The sequence below is a fragment of the Phoca vitulina genome, unplaced genomic scaffold, assembly GCF_004348235.1.
Source record: "Phoca vitulina isolate PV1807 unplaced genomic scaffold, GSC_HSeal_1.0 scaffold9, whole genome shotgun sequence".
Classification (NCBI taxonomy): Eukaryota; Metazoa; Chordata; class Mammalia; order Carnivora; family Phocidae; genus Phoca; species Phoca vitulina.
In genome coordinates, this window is record NW_022589712.1 from 53,786,556 (window position 1) to 53,805,267 (window position 18,712).

Consider the following 18,712-nt stretch of genomic DNA (forward strand, 5'->3'; position numbering starts at 1 on the left):
CCACCAAAAGGACTGTTTACTGTAAAGGTCTAAAAGCATTCATTTGAAAATGGTCTGTTCTTTTTACTTAATGAGGTATTATAATTGTGTATATTCTTAAGCTAATTTTAATATGAGGCTTCTTTTGTAAAGCTTGTGATACAAAATTTGACATGCATGAATATATCTTAGGCCAAATATGCATGTGACAGTTTGAAGCACATATCATGTGTCATTGTTGGTAATATCTGGCAGCATATCCTGTGTAAACCCCTGTTTTCTTTTTCTTTCTGCCACATATTTATTCTAATTAACAAGACTTCAAAGGGAACTGATGCTTGAATACCAATTATTTTTCATTTTCTCTCTTACTGAATCTGTGAAGACTAATGTTACCTTTCTTTGGTTCCACAGTTACCAGTGGTTTAAAAGGGAGGAATGAAAATCAATTCTTGTTAAGCACCTGTTGCAGGAGGTGTTTTATGTATCTCATCTTATTTAATTATCACGGCAATCATTCAAAGATACATATTATTGCCATTTTTCAAATTCAGAAACAGACTCGCAAAGGTTGATGTAATTTGCCCAAGGTATACAGTCAGTCATGTTGTGAGTTGGTACTCCACCAAGGCTTTGTTATTTTCACTACCTTTGGAATTCCAAGCTCTAGATGCTAAGCTCTTAGCCCACTTTTATCCCCCCATTCACTCATTTCTCACAGGTATCATTATATGGCAGCTGCTCTCTGAATCCTTTAGTGAGGAGGGGACATGTGAAAGAAAGGATTGGTACTGCACTCTGCCTGAAATGGCTTTATCTCTTTCTCTATTTAAAAAAATATGTATTTCAAATTGGAAGCTTCAGAACCTTTTGTATTCCCTCCTTTGTTTTCATCCTCTTTTGAAACTCCCTACTGTTTTCATACCTTACATTCTCCCACATTTAGCATATTTTCCTTTGTACATACTGGTATGTATCTTCCACTCTTAGAAGATGGAAATCACAGAACTGGTTATAGCGTTTTTGTTTTTATTTTTGTTTTTGCTCTAGCTGCCCAAAAAGTACGGTTAAATTTTGTGCTCAGGCTTTTAAATTTTCTCTCATAGCACTTTGTACATATTTCTGTTATCATTTAACACTGTATTACAATTATTTATGTGTACTTTATTCATTTTGTTCCTACCAACAGCAATGCCCTAGTAAGTACTCAGTAAATGTCATTAGTCAGAGGTCCTGTACATGGGTACTGCTATTGGGATAATTTTATTCAAACTGCATATGTGTTAATAGTTTTTCTTGTCACTATACACATGCTTTTGTTATAAGCACTCTCAATTTTTTTTAAACATAGGCAGGAAATAAATACAGTATTCTTCATTGTAATTTATCTATCTTTATATCTTTGTAATGCTTGTCACTACTGTTAATGGAGTATCAGTGACTATGTGATTCTGTGAAGTATTATATTGTGGATTTGGTTTTTTGTTGTTGTTTTACCTCAGGATCTGTAAGAAAAGTTATATTGGTCTTCATCATTGTTACCAATGAAACTTTCACTACTTATCATGTAAAGCTTTTCAAATTATTAAATTTAGTTCATATTTTAAAATTGTGTGTCAAATGAAGGTACACTGATTTTGTTGGTGAGCTTGTTGATATTGGAGGTAGCTTTTGTGCATGGATGACATACTTAGAGTTATTTGCATTATGTTAGAGTTGTAAATTGTAAAATCTAGTTTTTATAATGTCTTTCAGTTTAATTTATGCTGGTTATAAATACAGTAATTTTTATATACAAATGAGAGCAATCTGTTTTACTTCTTACTATTTGTCTAATTTATCCTTCTTCAGATTCAGTTCTTCTATAAGACATAGAACTACTTATATAGCTAATGAAACAAATCAAATTACATTCTTTATTAATCAACACAGACTTTGCTAATTTGTTATAGTTCAGTATAGCTGACTTTTAAAAAATACCTACAAATCTAACATATGAAACCCTCTGCTATACTTATAGAACTCTTATAAATCAAATAAATTATACTTATAAATGTAGTGAATCATTAATCATCCTATTTCAGAGAACTTACAAAGTATACGCACAAAGTAACTGATGACATAGAAACTTGTTACACCTGGGAAAATGCAACATATATAAAGTATAAATAAAATACTTGTTTAAGAATACCCATCTAAGGCTCCCTGGAGCAAATGATCAGTTTACAGTGATTGAGGTCAGTGGTTGGAGATCCTGAACCTGGATACTACTACTAGGATGATTCTGTCTAAGCACTTTTTTTTTTTAAGATTTATTTATTTATTTTAGAGAGAGAGCATGAGTGGGGGAAGGGGCAGAGGGAGAGGGAAAGAGAATCTCGAGCAGATGCCCCACTGAACGAGGAGCCCAACATAGGGCTTAGTCTCAGGACTCCGAGATCACGACCTGAGCCAAAATCAAGAGTCAGACACTTAACCGACTGAGCCATGCAGGTGCCCTTGATTCTTCCAACTTGTATAACAACCAGGTGTCTTGTCATCAGGTTCTGCCTGCTGTTTCAGTGGGAGACCCCCAACCCCATATTCCTCCCCACCTTCCTGCCTTTTAATTAAGGCCATTTTTAAGGTTCACAACCCAGTGAATCATCATGCACCTACTGAGCATCTTTTAGGTTGTATCCTTGCTGAATTTTTGTTTTTCTCTTTCATAACTTTAATCTCACTTTGTTTCAGTGAATAGAATCTCCTTTTACTGTCTGATGGGATTCTTCCTCCTCTTTATGGTCATTGACTCCATGGTCTCACTCCATGGTCAGTGAGCCAGATATGTACCCTTCTAGCTGTGAATTGTCATTTTTGACAAAACCGACATTTCTAATTCGTATTATATGTTAATATAATATATATGACCAAAACAGTAAAATTATTGGTAATGCTATGTAGTGACAGAATGGCTGTGAGATTAGTGTATCTTATAATCCTGCATGTTTTGTATTATGACTCAATACAAAATACATATTTGTGTTCAGTAAATTTCTATTGAGTGTGTCAAGTCCCATTTAATGAGAACATTAACAGCACTTATTGAGCATTTACTATGTGCTAGGCATTGTTCTAAATGCTTTACATCATTTTAACATGTATAATCTTCACATGCAGTTTTAAGAAATAATACAGAAAGATATTTATACCCTTCACCCAGTTTCCTCCATTCTTGACATCTTGTATAATTATATATAGTATGATATCATAACCAGGAAATTGACATTGATACAACCCACAGACCTTTTTCATATTTCATTAATTTTGTTCCAACACAAACATTCCTTGGGCTACCCTTTTTTTTTTAAAGATTTTATTTATTTATTTAAGACAGCGCACGCGCGCGCGCATATGGGCGAGGGGTGGGGCGTGGCAGAGGAGCAGAAGCAGACTCCCCACTGAGCAGGGAGCCCGATGTGGGGCTCGATCCCAGGACCCTGGGATCATGACCCGAGCCGACGGCAGATGCTTAACGACTGAGCCACCCAGGTGCCCCTGGGCTACCCTTTTATAGCTGCAGCCACCTACTTCACTTCTTCCTCTCCCTAACCTCTGACAATCACCAATTTGTTCTCATTTCTAAAATTTTATCATTTTACTAATGTTACATAAATGGAATCATACAGTATGTATGCTTGACATTGGCTCTTTCCATGCAGCATAACTCCCTCAAGTTCCATACAAGTTATTCCATATATTAATAGGGTATTACTATTATTATTATTATTTTTATTATTATTGCTGAGTAGAATTCCATGGTATAGATACACCATAGGTAGTTTAACCATTCACCTACTGAAGGATATTGGATTGTTTCCAGTTTGGGGGTATTACAAGTAAAGCTGCTATGAACATTTATGTATGAGCTTTTTGAGAACATAAGTTTGCATTTTTCTGGGAATACTCAAGTGTACAATTGCTGAGTCATATGGTAGATACATGTTTAGTTTTGTAAGAAACTACCATACTCTTTTCCAGAGGGGCCTTTACCATTTTACATTTTCACCAGCCATGTAGGAGTGATCTAGTGTCTCCACAAGCTCACCAGCATTTTATTTTAGACATTCTTGTAGGTGTGTAGTAATGCATTGGGGTATTGCAATTTGCATTTCCTTAATGGCTAATGATGTGTCAAACATCTTTTCATGTGCTTTTTTGGCCATCTATATATCCTCTTTGTGAAATGTCTGTCTTTTGCCCATTTTCTAATTGAATTCTTTGCTTTTTTTTACTGTTGCATTTTAGAGTTTTTTTTTTTTTTTAAAGATTTTATTTATTTATTTGACAGAGAGAGACAGTGAGAGAGGGAACACAAGCAGGCAGAGTGGGAGAGGGAGAAGCAGGCTCACTGCTGAACAGAGAGTCCGATGCGGGGCTCGATCCCAGGACCCTGGGATCATGACCTGAGCCGAAGGCAGATGCTTAACGACTGAGCCATCCAGGCGCCCCGCATTTTAGAGTTCTTTATGTGTTCTAGATAAAAGAACTTTATTGGAAATGTGGTTACAGATATTCTCTCCCCGTCTGTGGCTTGTCTTTTCATCTTCTTCATAGGATCTTTTACAGAACAAAAGGGTTTTTTTTATTATTTTCATGAGGTCCAGTGTATCAATATTTCCTTTAAGCTGAATTTCATGATTTAGCATCTAGACAAGTGAACTTAAGAGAAAATAAGATTTGAATAAACTTAAGTCTGCTAAATTGGGATAAAACTAAAACTGTTGACATGTTTTAGAATGTGTATTTAGGTAATGATATGTACCACGATTGTGCTATGTTTATATTTTATTACTTCAAAAACTCTACAATGTAGATATTATCTCCATTTATGCCCGTGCATGTATGTGTACATACATATAATTATTCCTGAGGCTCAGGAAAGTCAGGTAACTGTGCCAATGGATCTATAATAAATGACAGAACCTGGACTTAAAGCCAGTTCTTTCTGGCTCCAAAGCCTGTACTCTTCAACAACTGCCTTGCGTTTTTGTTGCAGTATGTACTTTATGTAACTCATAAGAATCAACCTTGGTCTTAATGATATATCCATTGTGCCTGTTACTCTTAACATCCATACATTATCTTATCTTTCAGCCTAACATAATAAGTCAGCATTTCTTGTTTTATCAGTTTTAATGTTAACCTGTTGGGTTAACCTGTTTGGCTGTGTTGGAAATAAACCTTTTCTCTGTCTCTTGTTTCTTAGATACAAGATTAGTAATATGATTAGCCTGCAGTTTACACTATAGTTGTAACACACATCCTCTCTAAGAATTTGAGTGTAACTCTTGAACTGTCACTTTAAGAAAATATATAAGATTCACTAAACTTCTACATATTTATCATTTTTATAAATTTGATTCCTTTGCCTCTCTTCAGTATATCTCCAAGGCAAATCAACCACATAACGTTTCCATATAGGAAAAGTTATTGTTTCATTGGTGGGGGTACATGAGTAGAGGAGGGAGGAGGGGCAGCCAGCCAGTAGCACCCCAATTTTATATTCTATTTGGTGTATTTAAGAAATGAGTAACATATTTGTTAAAGTAATAAGGGCAGTTTCAAAGATGACTTTTTGAAGTCATATTATTTCTTATGAGAGCAATACTGCTTCTTGGAAGTCATTGAAAATAGTTTGCATATTTACAAGTAAATGGCTAGATTAAGTAAATATTGTATTATATTACTGTTAGAGCAGCTTTCTTGTCTATCAGGCTAAGATTCAGATTACATGGATATTGTTAGCATTGTCCAGTTCATGTATACTAAATCAAAGTTTGCAGAATTCATGTTTGTGGAGTTTTTTCTATCTTTAAAATTCTTGCTATATTGAAGATGAAGATTGCTTTTAAATACTTCTAGCATAATTTAATCTTCTCTGCTGAACTTCAGCTTAGGTTTAATGAGATCTGCCAAGAAATTTGCATGAATCTACCCTCCATTCCCATTGCCCTTCCGAACCTCTGTACGGTACTTGAAGGCATGATCTATATGTGAAGGCTTTTGTTTTAAGGCGCAGTAACTCCCAAAATTGAGTAGTTTTCATAATCTTTGGTGTAACTTACTCAGACACTTAACTGCTCTTTTCTAGAATACTAAATTTTAAAGAATAAGAATATAAAGGTCTGATAAATATTAAATAGAAGATGCTTATTACATTTTTGATTGAGGTATTTTGGGTAATTGTTCTTTTACAGTAAGGTTTTTGTTACATGAGAAACAGCACTTTAATGAGAGTTTTCTTGGTTACTATTCTACAGAACTTACTTAGAATATGTTAATAGTACATGGCCTTTTCTCCTTCACCCAAGCAAATAACATCGTTACAAAGGTTGTTGAAGTTATACCTTTATTATCACTACTCAGATTTGGGAGAGTAGATAAAAGAGAGCTACAGGGAAATTATAGGCCATTTTTCTAGGAATGGGAGTGGAGGACACTTTCTCTTTTTTAATATCTAGCTAAGCCCACTTGGGGCCTTTTTAGCCTATTGTTTTCAGGTTGTTTTAATATGTATTATTATAGCCTTCACCTCACAATTTTGTCACTAAGTAGGGGGTGAATGAGTCTGAAAAGTTTTTTGACTTTGTTGAAAATCTTAGTGTTTTCAGATCAGACTATGGATGATACATTTTAACTTTATTTTTTTTTAATTGGAGGTATAGTCCTGACCCTCCTTTTCCTCTGACCCAGCCCCAGTTGTCATCACATAGGCTTGCATTATTCAGACAGCCTCTCACCCGTCTTCCTGATGTTACCTCTTAACCAAGTCATCGTACACAGTGCTGCTTTCCATTAGCCTTCAGAAAAAGCCTCTTTCATCACGTCACTTCCTTTGCTAAAAAGTCTTAAAAGCCTCTTCATTGCCTGGAAGATAGAAAGCCCTAAGTGGGTGGTGGCTATTTTAAATTATTACTATAGTCCTCTATTCATTTATTTCTTCTCTGAACTCCCCTAACCCTTATTATCTTCACATAGTTAATCCTTGATTGTGCATCACATCGTTCTCAGTTTCATCTTGTGTAAAATGTATGAACTTCCTAAATTGAAGGTTATCAGTCATACTTTTTAAAAAAAATCCATAAAGAATTCAATTAGTGAAATGAATTGCTTTATATTTAATGCGTATTAAGTCAAGATTTTATCAAGTATCAAGGCTTTTTTACATACTTACCACAGATACTTAGCTATTACTGGAATACAATTTTTAACATTTATTTATGTATCCACTGAATACACAGCATAAAGCTGGGAAAGGTAGGGGTGCCTGGGTGGCTCAGTTGGTTAAGCGTCCAACTCTTGATCTCGGTTCAGGTCTTGATCTCAGGGTCGTGAGTTTGAGCCTGGCGTTAGGCTCCACTGTGGGTGTGGAGCCTAGTTAAAAAGGAAAAAAAAAAAAAAGCTGGGAAAGGTAGCTCACTGTCTTGTATCATGTCTGTTTTTCTTACATTTTAGTTTATGTCCATACTTAAAAACGTTATTTTTTATACCAAATCTATAATAGTTACATTGAAGAAATTGAGCTACACTCTGTGATTAAAAAACAAGCAAACTTGTCTTTAATGGTTAGGTATTTGAAATCATTTTCTCATAAAGCACTATATGAAAATGTATAAAAAATATGTAAAAATTTTTTTAAATGCTGTATGTAAATACTATATGTAAATATGAGTATATGAGTATATTTACTTATAAAATATAAGGCATTGTTCTCTTCTTGTATGTTTTTATGATTTTTCATCCCTGGAAACTTAAAAGATGAAAACTTAACATCTTAAAATAAAATAACAGTTGGAGGCAGGGTGTTTATTATCCTTAACATTAGCGCATTCATTCTCTCTCTCTGTATGTCTCTGTCTTTCTGTGTGTTTGGCATAGTTCTTCACTCTTTTCCACAACAAACTTAAGAGATACAGAATGTCCCAATTTTCCAAAGAAACTGGATGCGGAATCATAGAGTGCATAAATGATAGTACTATTCATACACTGGCTGATTCCAGGGCCTCTGCACTGTGTGTCCTGAGGCTTTCCTCATTGCTGTCATGCTCCTGTAAATGAAGCTGAATTTTAAAAGTGGGCAATACATTGAAAGTATTAGCAGTAAATTTTGACATAGTGCTAATAACAGTTGTCAGGGGAAATGCTATATCTGGTATTTTGAAAATTTTTTTGGATTCTGATTTTTCTTTTTAATTTTTTAAATTGAAGTATAGTTGATATACACCATTAACATTAATTTCAGGTGCACAACATAATGATTTGACAACTCTATACATTATGTTGTGCTCACCACAAATGTAGTTACATTTGTCCCCACACAACACTATTACAGTACTACTGACTGTATTCCCTATGCTGTACCTTTTATCCTTGTGACTTATTAATTCCATAACTGGAAGCCTGTATCTCCCAGTCCCCTTCACCCACTTTTCCATTCCCCCACTTTCCTCCCCTCTAACAACCATCAGTTTGTTGTCTATGACAAAAAATTCTTAAAAATTTTCAAATGTATAGAAAAATTAAAATAATAAAACAACTAAGACTGTATACCGTTCACCTAGATTCACCAGTAGTTAATATTATCCCACATTTGTGCTCATGCGCGCTTGTTCTCTCTCAACCATTTGAAGGTATGTTTCAGACAGCATGCTCCTCATCCCTAAATATGTACGCATGAATTTCTTAAAGGATATTGTCCTTATAACCATTAAGAATTTGATGTTAATTCGGTAATATTATCTAATGTTCATTCTGCATTTCCTTAGTTATTCTAAAAATGTCTTTTATAGCTGATTTTTCCCTCCAACCCAGTATTCAGTCGAGATTTATTTTTGTATTTAGTTGTTATATCTCACCAATCCTTTTTAATCTTTTTGTATTGTTTTGTTCTGCCTTTGACTTATTTGAAGAGTTGAAGCCAGTTGTCTTGTGTTTTCTTTTCTCTCCTTTTCTTTTTTGGCCAGTTGTCTTTAGAGTGTCACACATTTTGGATTTGTCTGATTGCTTCCTCATGATTAGATTTACTTGATTTTATGTTAAGCATTTTTGGTAATATTACCACATTTGTGATATTGTATGCTTCTGATTACACTATATCAGAAGGCATCTGATGCTAGCTTTAGATTTCTGATCTATTAATTTGTAATTCACAGCAACAAAGACTTAATTGTTTGAATTCTTTTTTCATTTTTCAAATAGACAACAACCGAACGACCTTTCATTCAGAAGCTTTTTCGTCCTGTGGCTGCAGATGGACAATTGCATACACTAGGCGATCTCCTCAAAGAAGTTTGTCCTTCTGCAATTGCTCCTGAAGGTAGTATCGTCAGCAACATGAAAACATTTCTTTCATTTCTCTTTGTTACTGAGGTATAACATAAGCATTCTGCATTTATAAATAACATTTACTGGTTACTTGAGGAAAATATTTTCATTATCTCGTAGGGAACAATCTTTTGAAACAGAAACACTTAATATTTTATTTATTATTTTATAAATTATTGACACTAACAAAATAAGGAATTGACTCTCCTTGGCAAAATAAAATAATACTGCTTTTTAATTACTCTCTTACCACATATCTGGTGTCCTGGGTCTTTCATTTGTGGGTTCAGTTCTGGTCAGTACTATTTTACATTTTGCATCGTGTTTCCTCATTCTAAAGGAATAAGAGATGGTAAAAAAAAAAATTTTCTTCCATTTGGTTAATATTTTAAAGTTCAAAATACTGAATAACGGATAAGTATTTTATTTGAATTTTCTACCACTTCCTAATGTTTCAGCATTGTTTGCTTAGGCATTGACATTTCATATGTGCAATTAAGAACGTATCCTATTTCATAGTCCTCATTTTGTAGCTTAGGTTAAAGTTAATTTCCTGTAGGCAAAGGAAAAATATAAAAATTGCTGGATTCTATTTTCCTAATTGCAATATAAGGAAGACAAAGAAAATGCAAAAACAATAAAAGAAGAAAAATGCTATCGTCCCCTAACTCATAGAGACCACAGTTGACACACACATGCATTTGGACACTTGACTGTTTGAGAGGGGTGTGTATGTGTTTATAAAATTGTATGTCCTGCTGCATCTTTCACCTAACAACATGAGCATAGGTTTAGTCATTAAGAATTCTTTAAAGCTGGGCGCCTGGGTGGCTCAGTCAGTTGAGCGACTGCCTTCAGCTCAGGTCATGATCCCAGAGTCCTGGGATCGAGCCCCACATCGGGCTCCCGGCTCGGCGGGGAGCCTGCTTCTCCCTCTGACCCTCCCCCCTCTCATGCTGTTTCTCTCTCGCTCGCTCTCTAATAAATAAATAAATAAATAAAATCTTAAAAAAAAAAAGAATTCTTTAAAGCTGTTTTTTAAATAGCAGCACTATGGTCCTTCATATCAATGTACCATAATTTGATCATCACCCTGTTACTGAATGACTTGCAATCATAGTTCTGTTGATTACCAAGCTATTGGGGAAATTTCAGTGGAATGCTACTATATTTGTTAATATGTTGTACGGACTTGTATTTATTATATAGAGAAATTTTTAAACTTGCTACTTTGTCCTTTATAGAAAGAGGTAAGGCATAATAAATAATATTATTATAACAGTATAAGTTCAGTAGATAATGGTATGTTTCTTATTAACATATTCTAAGTTGGGGTAATTGTATTATTACTTACGTAACTAACTATATCACACAGTTCAAGAAGCATGTAGTCTAAGGAAATAGTTTGCCTAACAACCACAATTGGAAACAAAATGGGACTAGGGGAATGTTGATATTTCAGCCTAAATGACCAAACAAAGAATATGGAACTCAAAATAGGTCATTTCGTCTATGACTGTAACTATTTCCCCTTATCAAATTTGCTTTGCCTTTCTTGGCATTCCTGTATCTCGCTCTTCTAAAGTGCACAAATGCTCAATAGGAGGAGTAAAGGGGGGGCATCTAAGATACCATCAGAACCAGTACCAGAAGGGATTGATGAAAAAGATCATTGACTGCTACTCAGAATTGTTGAAATTAAAAAGTTTCATTGGTTTAAGAGGTTATAAATATTATTGTATAAGGTCTTACTGTATCATTTGTCATCACTGTGCTCTACTACACTCCATAGGCAAGGGTTTTGATGGTGTCTTACACATCCTCATATCTCTTGTGCTAGGGTAAAAATGTTTACTCAGTATTTCACGTACTGAATTCTTTCCTTGTGTCATTACCTGAAACACTATTTAGGATCGTTAGATCTGGCACAGTTAACGTTAAGTTGATTAGAATACTATTGGAGAATCATAGTCTATCTTTATTGCTGTGTAATTTTAGTTTTCAGTAAGAATTTCAGTTAAATAATTTTTTGCATTTCAGTTTTTAGTTTTAATAAATTTGTAAGTTGTGCAGCTGTCACCATAATGTAGTTTTAAAACATTTCTATCACTTCAGAAATTCCCTTGTGCTTGTTTGCAGCTCATCTCTGCCCCTACTGCCAGTTGTAGACAACTGCTGGTCTGCTTGCTGTCTCCGTAATGTACCCCTTCTGGGTGTCTTGCATAAATGCAATCGTATGACATTGCAACTGGTTCTTCTCACTTAGTGTAATGTTTTTGGGTTTCATCCATATTGTAGCATGTATCAGTAGTTTGTTCCTTTTTATTACTGAATAGTATTTGGTTGGGTATATATATCATATTTTGTTTATTCATTCACTGACTGATGGGTATTTGGATTGTTTCAGCTTTTCACTTTTATGTATAATGCTGCTATGAACATTTGCGTACAGGTTTTTGTGTGGACATGCGTTTACATTTTTCTTGAGTAGATTCCCGGGAATGGAATTGCTAGGTCGTATGGTAGGTTTGTGTTTAATTTTTCAAGAAACTGCTAAATTTTGGCAAAGTGGCTGCATCACTTTACCGTCCTACCAGCTTTGCATCCTTGGCAACATATTTTTTGTTTTATTATAGCCTTCCTAGTGGTTGTGTAGTGGTATGTCTTGGTTTTATTTTTTATTTCCCTAATGACTAAGGATGTTGATATATTTTCATGTGCTTATTATTATTTGTGGATATATTTGGTGAAATGTCTGTTCAGATGCCCTTCTCATTTTTTCATGGAGTTTTCATCTTACTACTGAGTTTTGAGAGTTATTTGTAAATTCTGGATACAAGTATTTTTTTCTTTTTAAGTCTTATTTATTTAAGTAATCTCTATACCCAGCATGAAGCTCGAACTCACAACCCTGAGATTAAAATTCACTTACTCTTTCGACTGAGCCAGCCAGGCATCCCAGGATACAAGTCTTTATCAGACATATGATTTGCAATTATTTTCTCCTAGTCTATGACATGTCTTAATTTTCTTTTGAAAAGTAAAAGTATTTCATTTTCATGAGGCCCTATTAAAGTTTTTTTATGTATTATCTTCAGTTAAATAATTTAAAAAATTTTATTTATATTGTTCCAAAATCAGAAAGTACATAAAGGAATTTATTGAAAAGTCTCTCACCCTACCTATATCTACCAAACCCTAATTCAGTTTCCCTCTCCAGGGACAACCAGTATTGCCATTTTCTTGTATCTCCTTATAGAGCTCTTTAAGTAAACTTTTATTTTTGAACTAAGGTTACAGAAATTTTCACTGAGAAACTCCCAGTAACTTTTATTGATTCAGGAATAATCTTACCATTCCATTTGATTTTCTCCATGCCATAAGGATTGGTTTTTTGTTTGTTTTCTTTTTAAATCTGCTTAATGTCTCTTTTGCCACATTCTTGAGGATTTGGGAATATAGATTAGTTTTTCCATTTGAAATATAATTAAGGTATTAATCATTTTTATTGCTAACAGAAATGGGACTCATAGACTTCATACCTGTCCCATCTGCAAGCATTGGCTTTCAGTTACTCATTTCTCTGTACTGTATATTTCATTCTTTTTTAGAATGCTTTTATCAACTAAGAGTAATTGAAATTATATGGTAACAGATGGTACCTAGACTTACGGTGATGATCATTTCATAATGTATATAAATGTTGAATCACTGTGTTGTACACCTGAAACTCATGTTACATGTTAACTCTACTTCAGTTTAAAAAAAAAAAGAGAGAGAGCAATTGAAATTTAAGTTTATATTGAAATGGCTACCTTACTGTTCTTTCTTTTTAGAGAGTGAAGCAGGGGGAGAGGCAGAGGGAGAGAGAATCTTAAGCAGGCCCCATACCCAGCATGGAATCTGACGCAGGACCCAGGAGATCATGACCTGACCTGAAATCAAGAGTCAGACAGTTAACTGACTGAGCCACCCAGATGCCCCTTTACTGTTCTTTTCTTAGATATTTTTTGACAGTCTACTTTGAAAAACTTTATGTCATTTAAAATTTACTTCTTTATAAGATCCTTGCCTGGGGCGCCTCGGTGGCTCAGTCATTAAGCGTCTGCCTTCAGCTCAGTTCATGGTCCTGGGGTCCTGGGATCAAGCCCCGCATCGGGAGCAGGCAGCCTGCTTCTCCTCCCCCCTCTGTCTGCTGCTCCCCCTGCTTTTGTGTGCTCTCTCTCTCTCTCAAATAAATAAAATCTTTAAAAAAAAGATCCTTGCCTACTGAGTGAGAACATCACAAAGAAACTCAAATCCTTGGAAGAAGACTGTTCTGTAATGATGTATGCCCCAGACAGCAGCGAAATTAACAAAGACACAGAGTGATGAGGGGAGATTTACTAGAGAACAGGAAGAAATTGGTTGGGTGTTAATTTTGTATTTGACATCTTTAAAGAATCTTTAATTATAAAGCCTTAAAGTTAATTTAGTTCAGTCTCTTGATTTCTTAGATGAGTAGCTAAAGATCTCTTAGCTTCTTAGTTGCAGAACTAGGTTTAGAACTCAAATCTCCATCTTCTGGTTTAGTGGGGGTTTTTTTGCTTTAGCGTGCTTCCATTTGTTTTCATTTTCACTTTTTCAACCTTTTAACTTTTTTGTTTACTTTAAAATAACATTCTGAAATGTTTGCTTTTTCCTAACTCTTTATTCTATGATTTATGTTTGAGTACCTGATCTTGCCTTCATGCTGTTCTCTCCTATAGTATTTACTGGTATGATCTTAGGAACCTGAACTTCTACTGTTGTTTTGTCCATTTTGTTCTTTTGTTTGTTCCTGTATGTAATTCTGGCCACTTTCTTGTTGAACTTATAAAATGGTGGCTATGACACTCAGACATGAAAATGAAAAGCAGTCACGTGCTTTGAGCTGGCGCACTCTGTCAGAATGTACGTTTGTGCTCGTTTGCCATTCCTACACCCAGATCACAACGATACATACAAGATTAGTGTGGCCCTGCACAGTAATGGCACACAAATTTGTGAAGCATTTTATTCTTTTAAAGGCTCTTTAGCTCTCCTAAATGTGTAGCCTGCCCAACCTGCACATCCATCCCTGGAGAACAGACAGTGTGATTTCCCTTACATTTTTTTTGAAGGGGGCCAGTGAGGTAGCCAGTCACAACTGTAATCCACAAATCTGCCTTTTAGGCAATTTCAGATGCTGTAGGTGGATATCTTTGTACAGACTTCTTCCCAGCTGTCACATGCTTACATTGATTAGAGTACACACACATACTATACACATGCTTCATTGAAATGATATAAATAGCACCTATACTTTTGAGGTACTTTTGATAGTACCTTGCATACCAGAGGAGGCCACATTTCTAACACCGGTATCTTATCTTTGGAAAAACTTTTATTTGCCTCTTCCTTTTGTAACCTCATATTGGAAAATAACTGTCATTTCAGGATCTGTGGGGGGTATCCAAAACATCAAGTCACTGTTTCAGTAAAGAACAGTTTACTGTCTGGTTCAGTACACCTGTGGTGTTGTCAAATGTGAAGCATTTTGAAACACCTGCGCCCGACTTAAGTTGAAAGCGAAAGACTTTAAGATTGGGTGTGTGTGGATAAGAAGTGGCTGTCATCACATGATAAAAAGAGAAAGTACTTCATAAATGTTATGTGGCACCATTGTCTACTACTCCTTACAACAAGTGATTCATGCATGAAGGAATTTTGCCTTATTTCATCATATGAAAGTAGAATGTACTGATACTTACGAAGATGTGCTTAGGTCATTGTTCTCGTGGGGTAACTAATGATGAGCTGCTTTGTGTGTTCCTTTTTTTGTTTTGTTTTGTAAGTGGCTAGAGGAGTTAGCCAAATTAGAGGTAACAGGAGATAACCAAAGGTGAGCTCAGGTCAATTTGTTTTGTGGTGTCAGCTGTAGTTAAAATGACTCAGAGCTAAGCTTCTGTACCAGACCTGAAGTGAAATACTTCTTGCTTTGTTCATTAAAAACAACTTACAAAAAAGTAATAACAGAAATTTAAAAACATAGCTTTTATTCTTTTACTTTAGAGAATACAGAACACCGATAAGCTTTTGCCCAATCATATTTTATTTCCCAGTTTTCTGATGTAATATATAAGAACCTAGGAAGTTAGGCTTATGAGAATAAAAATGTCCATTTTCACTTTGATAAGTTTATATCAGGGTTCCAGGTGATCAGTCCTCTGTCACAGTTGGGCTGGTTCAAACCTGAATTCATATATGCTATTGTACAGATAGAGTGTATGTGTAGGGCAAGGCTTACATTCCATGGCAAATCGGTGAAGTTCCCGGCATCTCTCTTAGCAACAAGTACAATCCTGTAACCGCTTGGCTTTTTGCATTTCCATCTCTGCTCTGCTTCCTGGGAATTTATTTACTCCTTGAGACCCTTCTAGACTACCATTTAACTTTTGGTTTCCATTTTATGTTGTGGATTTTATTCTTTGTCAGTCATTTCCTTTGCGTCATACTGACTTCTGGCGCTGGAGACAGTAAGAGGTATGAGACATAGTTCCTGCCTTTATGAAACTTTGGTGCAGTTGGAATGGGCAGAAAGATGCCCAGATGTGGTGTGTGCAGGAATGGAGATATGCAAAGAATATTAGGAAGCACCTGGAATTGCTCTTATCTATTCTGGATGAGGTAGTGAAGACTGAGCTGTCTTAAAAGATGAGCAGAAATTAGATGAAAAGGAGAGACCAGGTCAGACATACCGCAGGAGCACCATAGAAGTAGAATCCTTCACCAGCTACCTGGAGCTGGTTGCTAGGGGTAATACCTGGTCAAAAATGCTCGTCTAAAATTTCCCTACTCTGTTTACTGAGGGACTAGCCACATTTTTCTGCTTCTCTCCCATAAATGTGAAGAAAATTTTCAGTGACGTCAGAAATGTGGGAAAAGCACTGAGGAGCTAAGTGATTGACTATTTGCTTGGTTAGTACATTGGAAGATAATGTTAACAACTGGGGTTGGGGTAATTATACTCCATTTAGGTAGTCTAACTTAAAAATTATATTGCTTTAGGGGTGTCTGGGTGGCTCAGTCGGTTAAGGCTCAGTGTCTGCCTTTGGCTCAATCATGATCCCCAGGTCCTGGGATCAGACCCCTACTTCTGACTCCCTGCTGAGCAGGGAGTCTGCTTCTCCCTCTCCCTCTGCCACTCCCCCTGCTCATACTCTCTCTCAAATAAAATCTTTAAAAAGTTATATTGCTTTATTTTTATGAGAAACAGCAAAATAGTTTTTTACAAAAAGTAAAGGAAGATGGTGCATTCACCGTTTTTTCTCCTTTGCTCTGTAACCTAAGACTAGGTTGTTTATAAAGTGAATTAACTGTTTGAGGTTATAACTTTTTTCAGACATAGAGCAATTAGAGAAAAGAAACATCAAAATCTCATGTTATTCATATGAGGCAGACCCTTTGAGTGTTAGAATTAAAGCTGGTTGATTGATATCTTGTGATTTGAGGCTTGAGCCAGCAGTAGTCACTTCCTTTGGCATGCTGATGTTGACCCCCTCCAAAAGAGGTGGTATTTCAGTTCTCAAATTCATGCCACAGAAACCTAAAACCTACAAACCCCCAAACTTCATCAGAACTAGGGTTTAGGAGTAAGAATAATAGGTTTTACAATTTCAGTACTTCTTTTTTCACTCATTTAGAATTTGTTTTCATTGTAATATCCCTTTTACCTTCACACTGATTTGGAAGATCATTGAGTTGTTTGTTTTTTCTTTCTTTCTTTCTTTTTTTTTTTTAATGGATCCAGGTTTCTTGTTTTGTAAAATACGGTTGATAGTTCCTGCTACCAGCCTCATAGGATGGTTATAGGGCTTAAACAATGAATTTGTTGAAGTGAGATTTCATAATCACATTTTTCCAGGGTTTTATAATTAACATCTTTTTCCTGCAGTTTTTAAATTTTTTTTTCTTTTTCTTTTTTTTTTTTTTTTTACAAATAACTGTACTCATAAGAAATTGTTACAAAGTAGAGTTAGAAAGAAGCAGTTTTTTCTTGTTTGTTGATAATCCCACTCTGCAAAGACAGGTACTTGATATTTGATGTATGCATAGAAGGTATAAATTTATGATGAACTTGAAATGTAAACTGATATTGTAACTGCTTATATATCAGATTATGGCAAGAGTTCTCTGCCACTGATTTTTACTTTTTTTTTTTTTTTTTTAATAAATGATTAGAATATGCCCGAAATCTGGCTCTGGCAAGAAAGAAAGAAGCTAGAGCATCTACTTAATCATTGCAGCCAGCTCAGTTATCATGCACTTGTTAAAATATATTTAATGTAAAAATCTAAAGGTAGCGGGGTCTGAAAGTGTTGCTGTTGGTGAAAGTTTTTCATTGAAGACCCTAAGCAGTAGTTCCCACATTTATTCGAAGTTTCAGCAAATCACAAGTAATCATTGAAGGCCCATTCATAGCTCTGCTGAGATACTGTGAGTCTGGTCTGTGGGACTGAGTCACTGGTCACTGGCCCTTTCAGTCTCATCCTGACATTCCCTGCTCTTCATTGTTCTCTCTCCCTCACTGGATGCAGATTTTATGTGAAAGAGTGATGTAGTGCATTCACAATGGGAGTTCAAGAAGCTCTTTTAAATACAGCCCTCCTGGGCAAAAATCTACTGTACTCAAGTTTGGACAGAAGCAATTTGTTAGGCTCAGTTTAAACTTGGTAGTTATAATATAGTTTCTTTTCTGCCATCAAATTCTAAACTAAAATGAGGGAAATTCTTTGCCTTGACTGTTTCACTTTCCCTCTATCTTTGTGCTTTTCCCACCACGTGGACAGTATGGACGAATCTTGGTGATACAGAATCTGTTAATGACTTAGTCCATTGACATATATCTTTTCTGAAGTCAAAGAAATAATTAACTTAATTTTCCTTATTCTCCCTGAGTGGAGATGAGATTACTGTACCTGTCAGAGGATGCCTCTAATTTCCTCTCAATTATTGTTCTTTATCTAAATCTCAAGAACTTAAATGAATTAACCTGACTTTTTAAAAAGTGGGTGTAGACACTTGCACAATTTCATCTTTAACACTAGAAAATAAAATTCCCTTAACAAAATAATAACACATGCAGGTGATTAAAAGCTAGTCATCTCTTCATTAATACAGTCCTGTGAGACCTTACTCAAACCATATATAAACAGTGTAATTATTGCTTACATTTTAAATAAAACAATGAACTATCTTGTAATTCATACTTGACAAATATTAATGGTCCCTATTACACTCAGCTAGAATTATACTGGGTCATTTTATGAAAGCAGATCAAAAACATTTGAACCTATATTTTTAAAGT

General features: G+C 35.2%; 1 protein-coding gene across 3 annotated transcripts in view; it reads left to right on the plus strand.

Moving 5' to 3' along the window:
- The window catches only part of ATG5 (autophagy related 5), a 131,169-nt gene that overhangs the window by 102,537 nt on the left and 9,920 nt on the right, over positions 1 to 18,712 (plus strand). For 2 of the 3 annotated variants that reach the window (XM_032408147.1, XM_032408148.1), the window contains one exon: positions 9,220 to 9,337. In XM_032408147.1, the coding sequence (XP_032264038.1) occupies positions 9,220 to 9,337 (118 nt within the window). Of the gene's footprint in view, positions 1 to 9,219; positions 9,338 to 18,712 lie in introns of those variants that run through there. The other variant, XM_032408151.1, reaches the window with a different exon arrangement.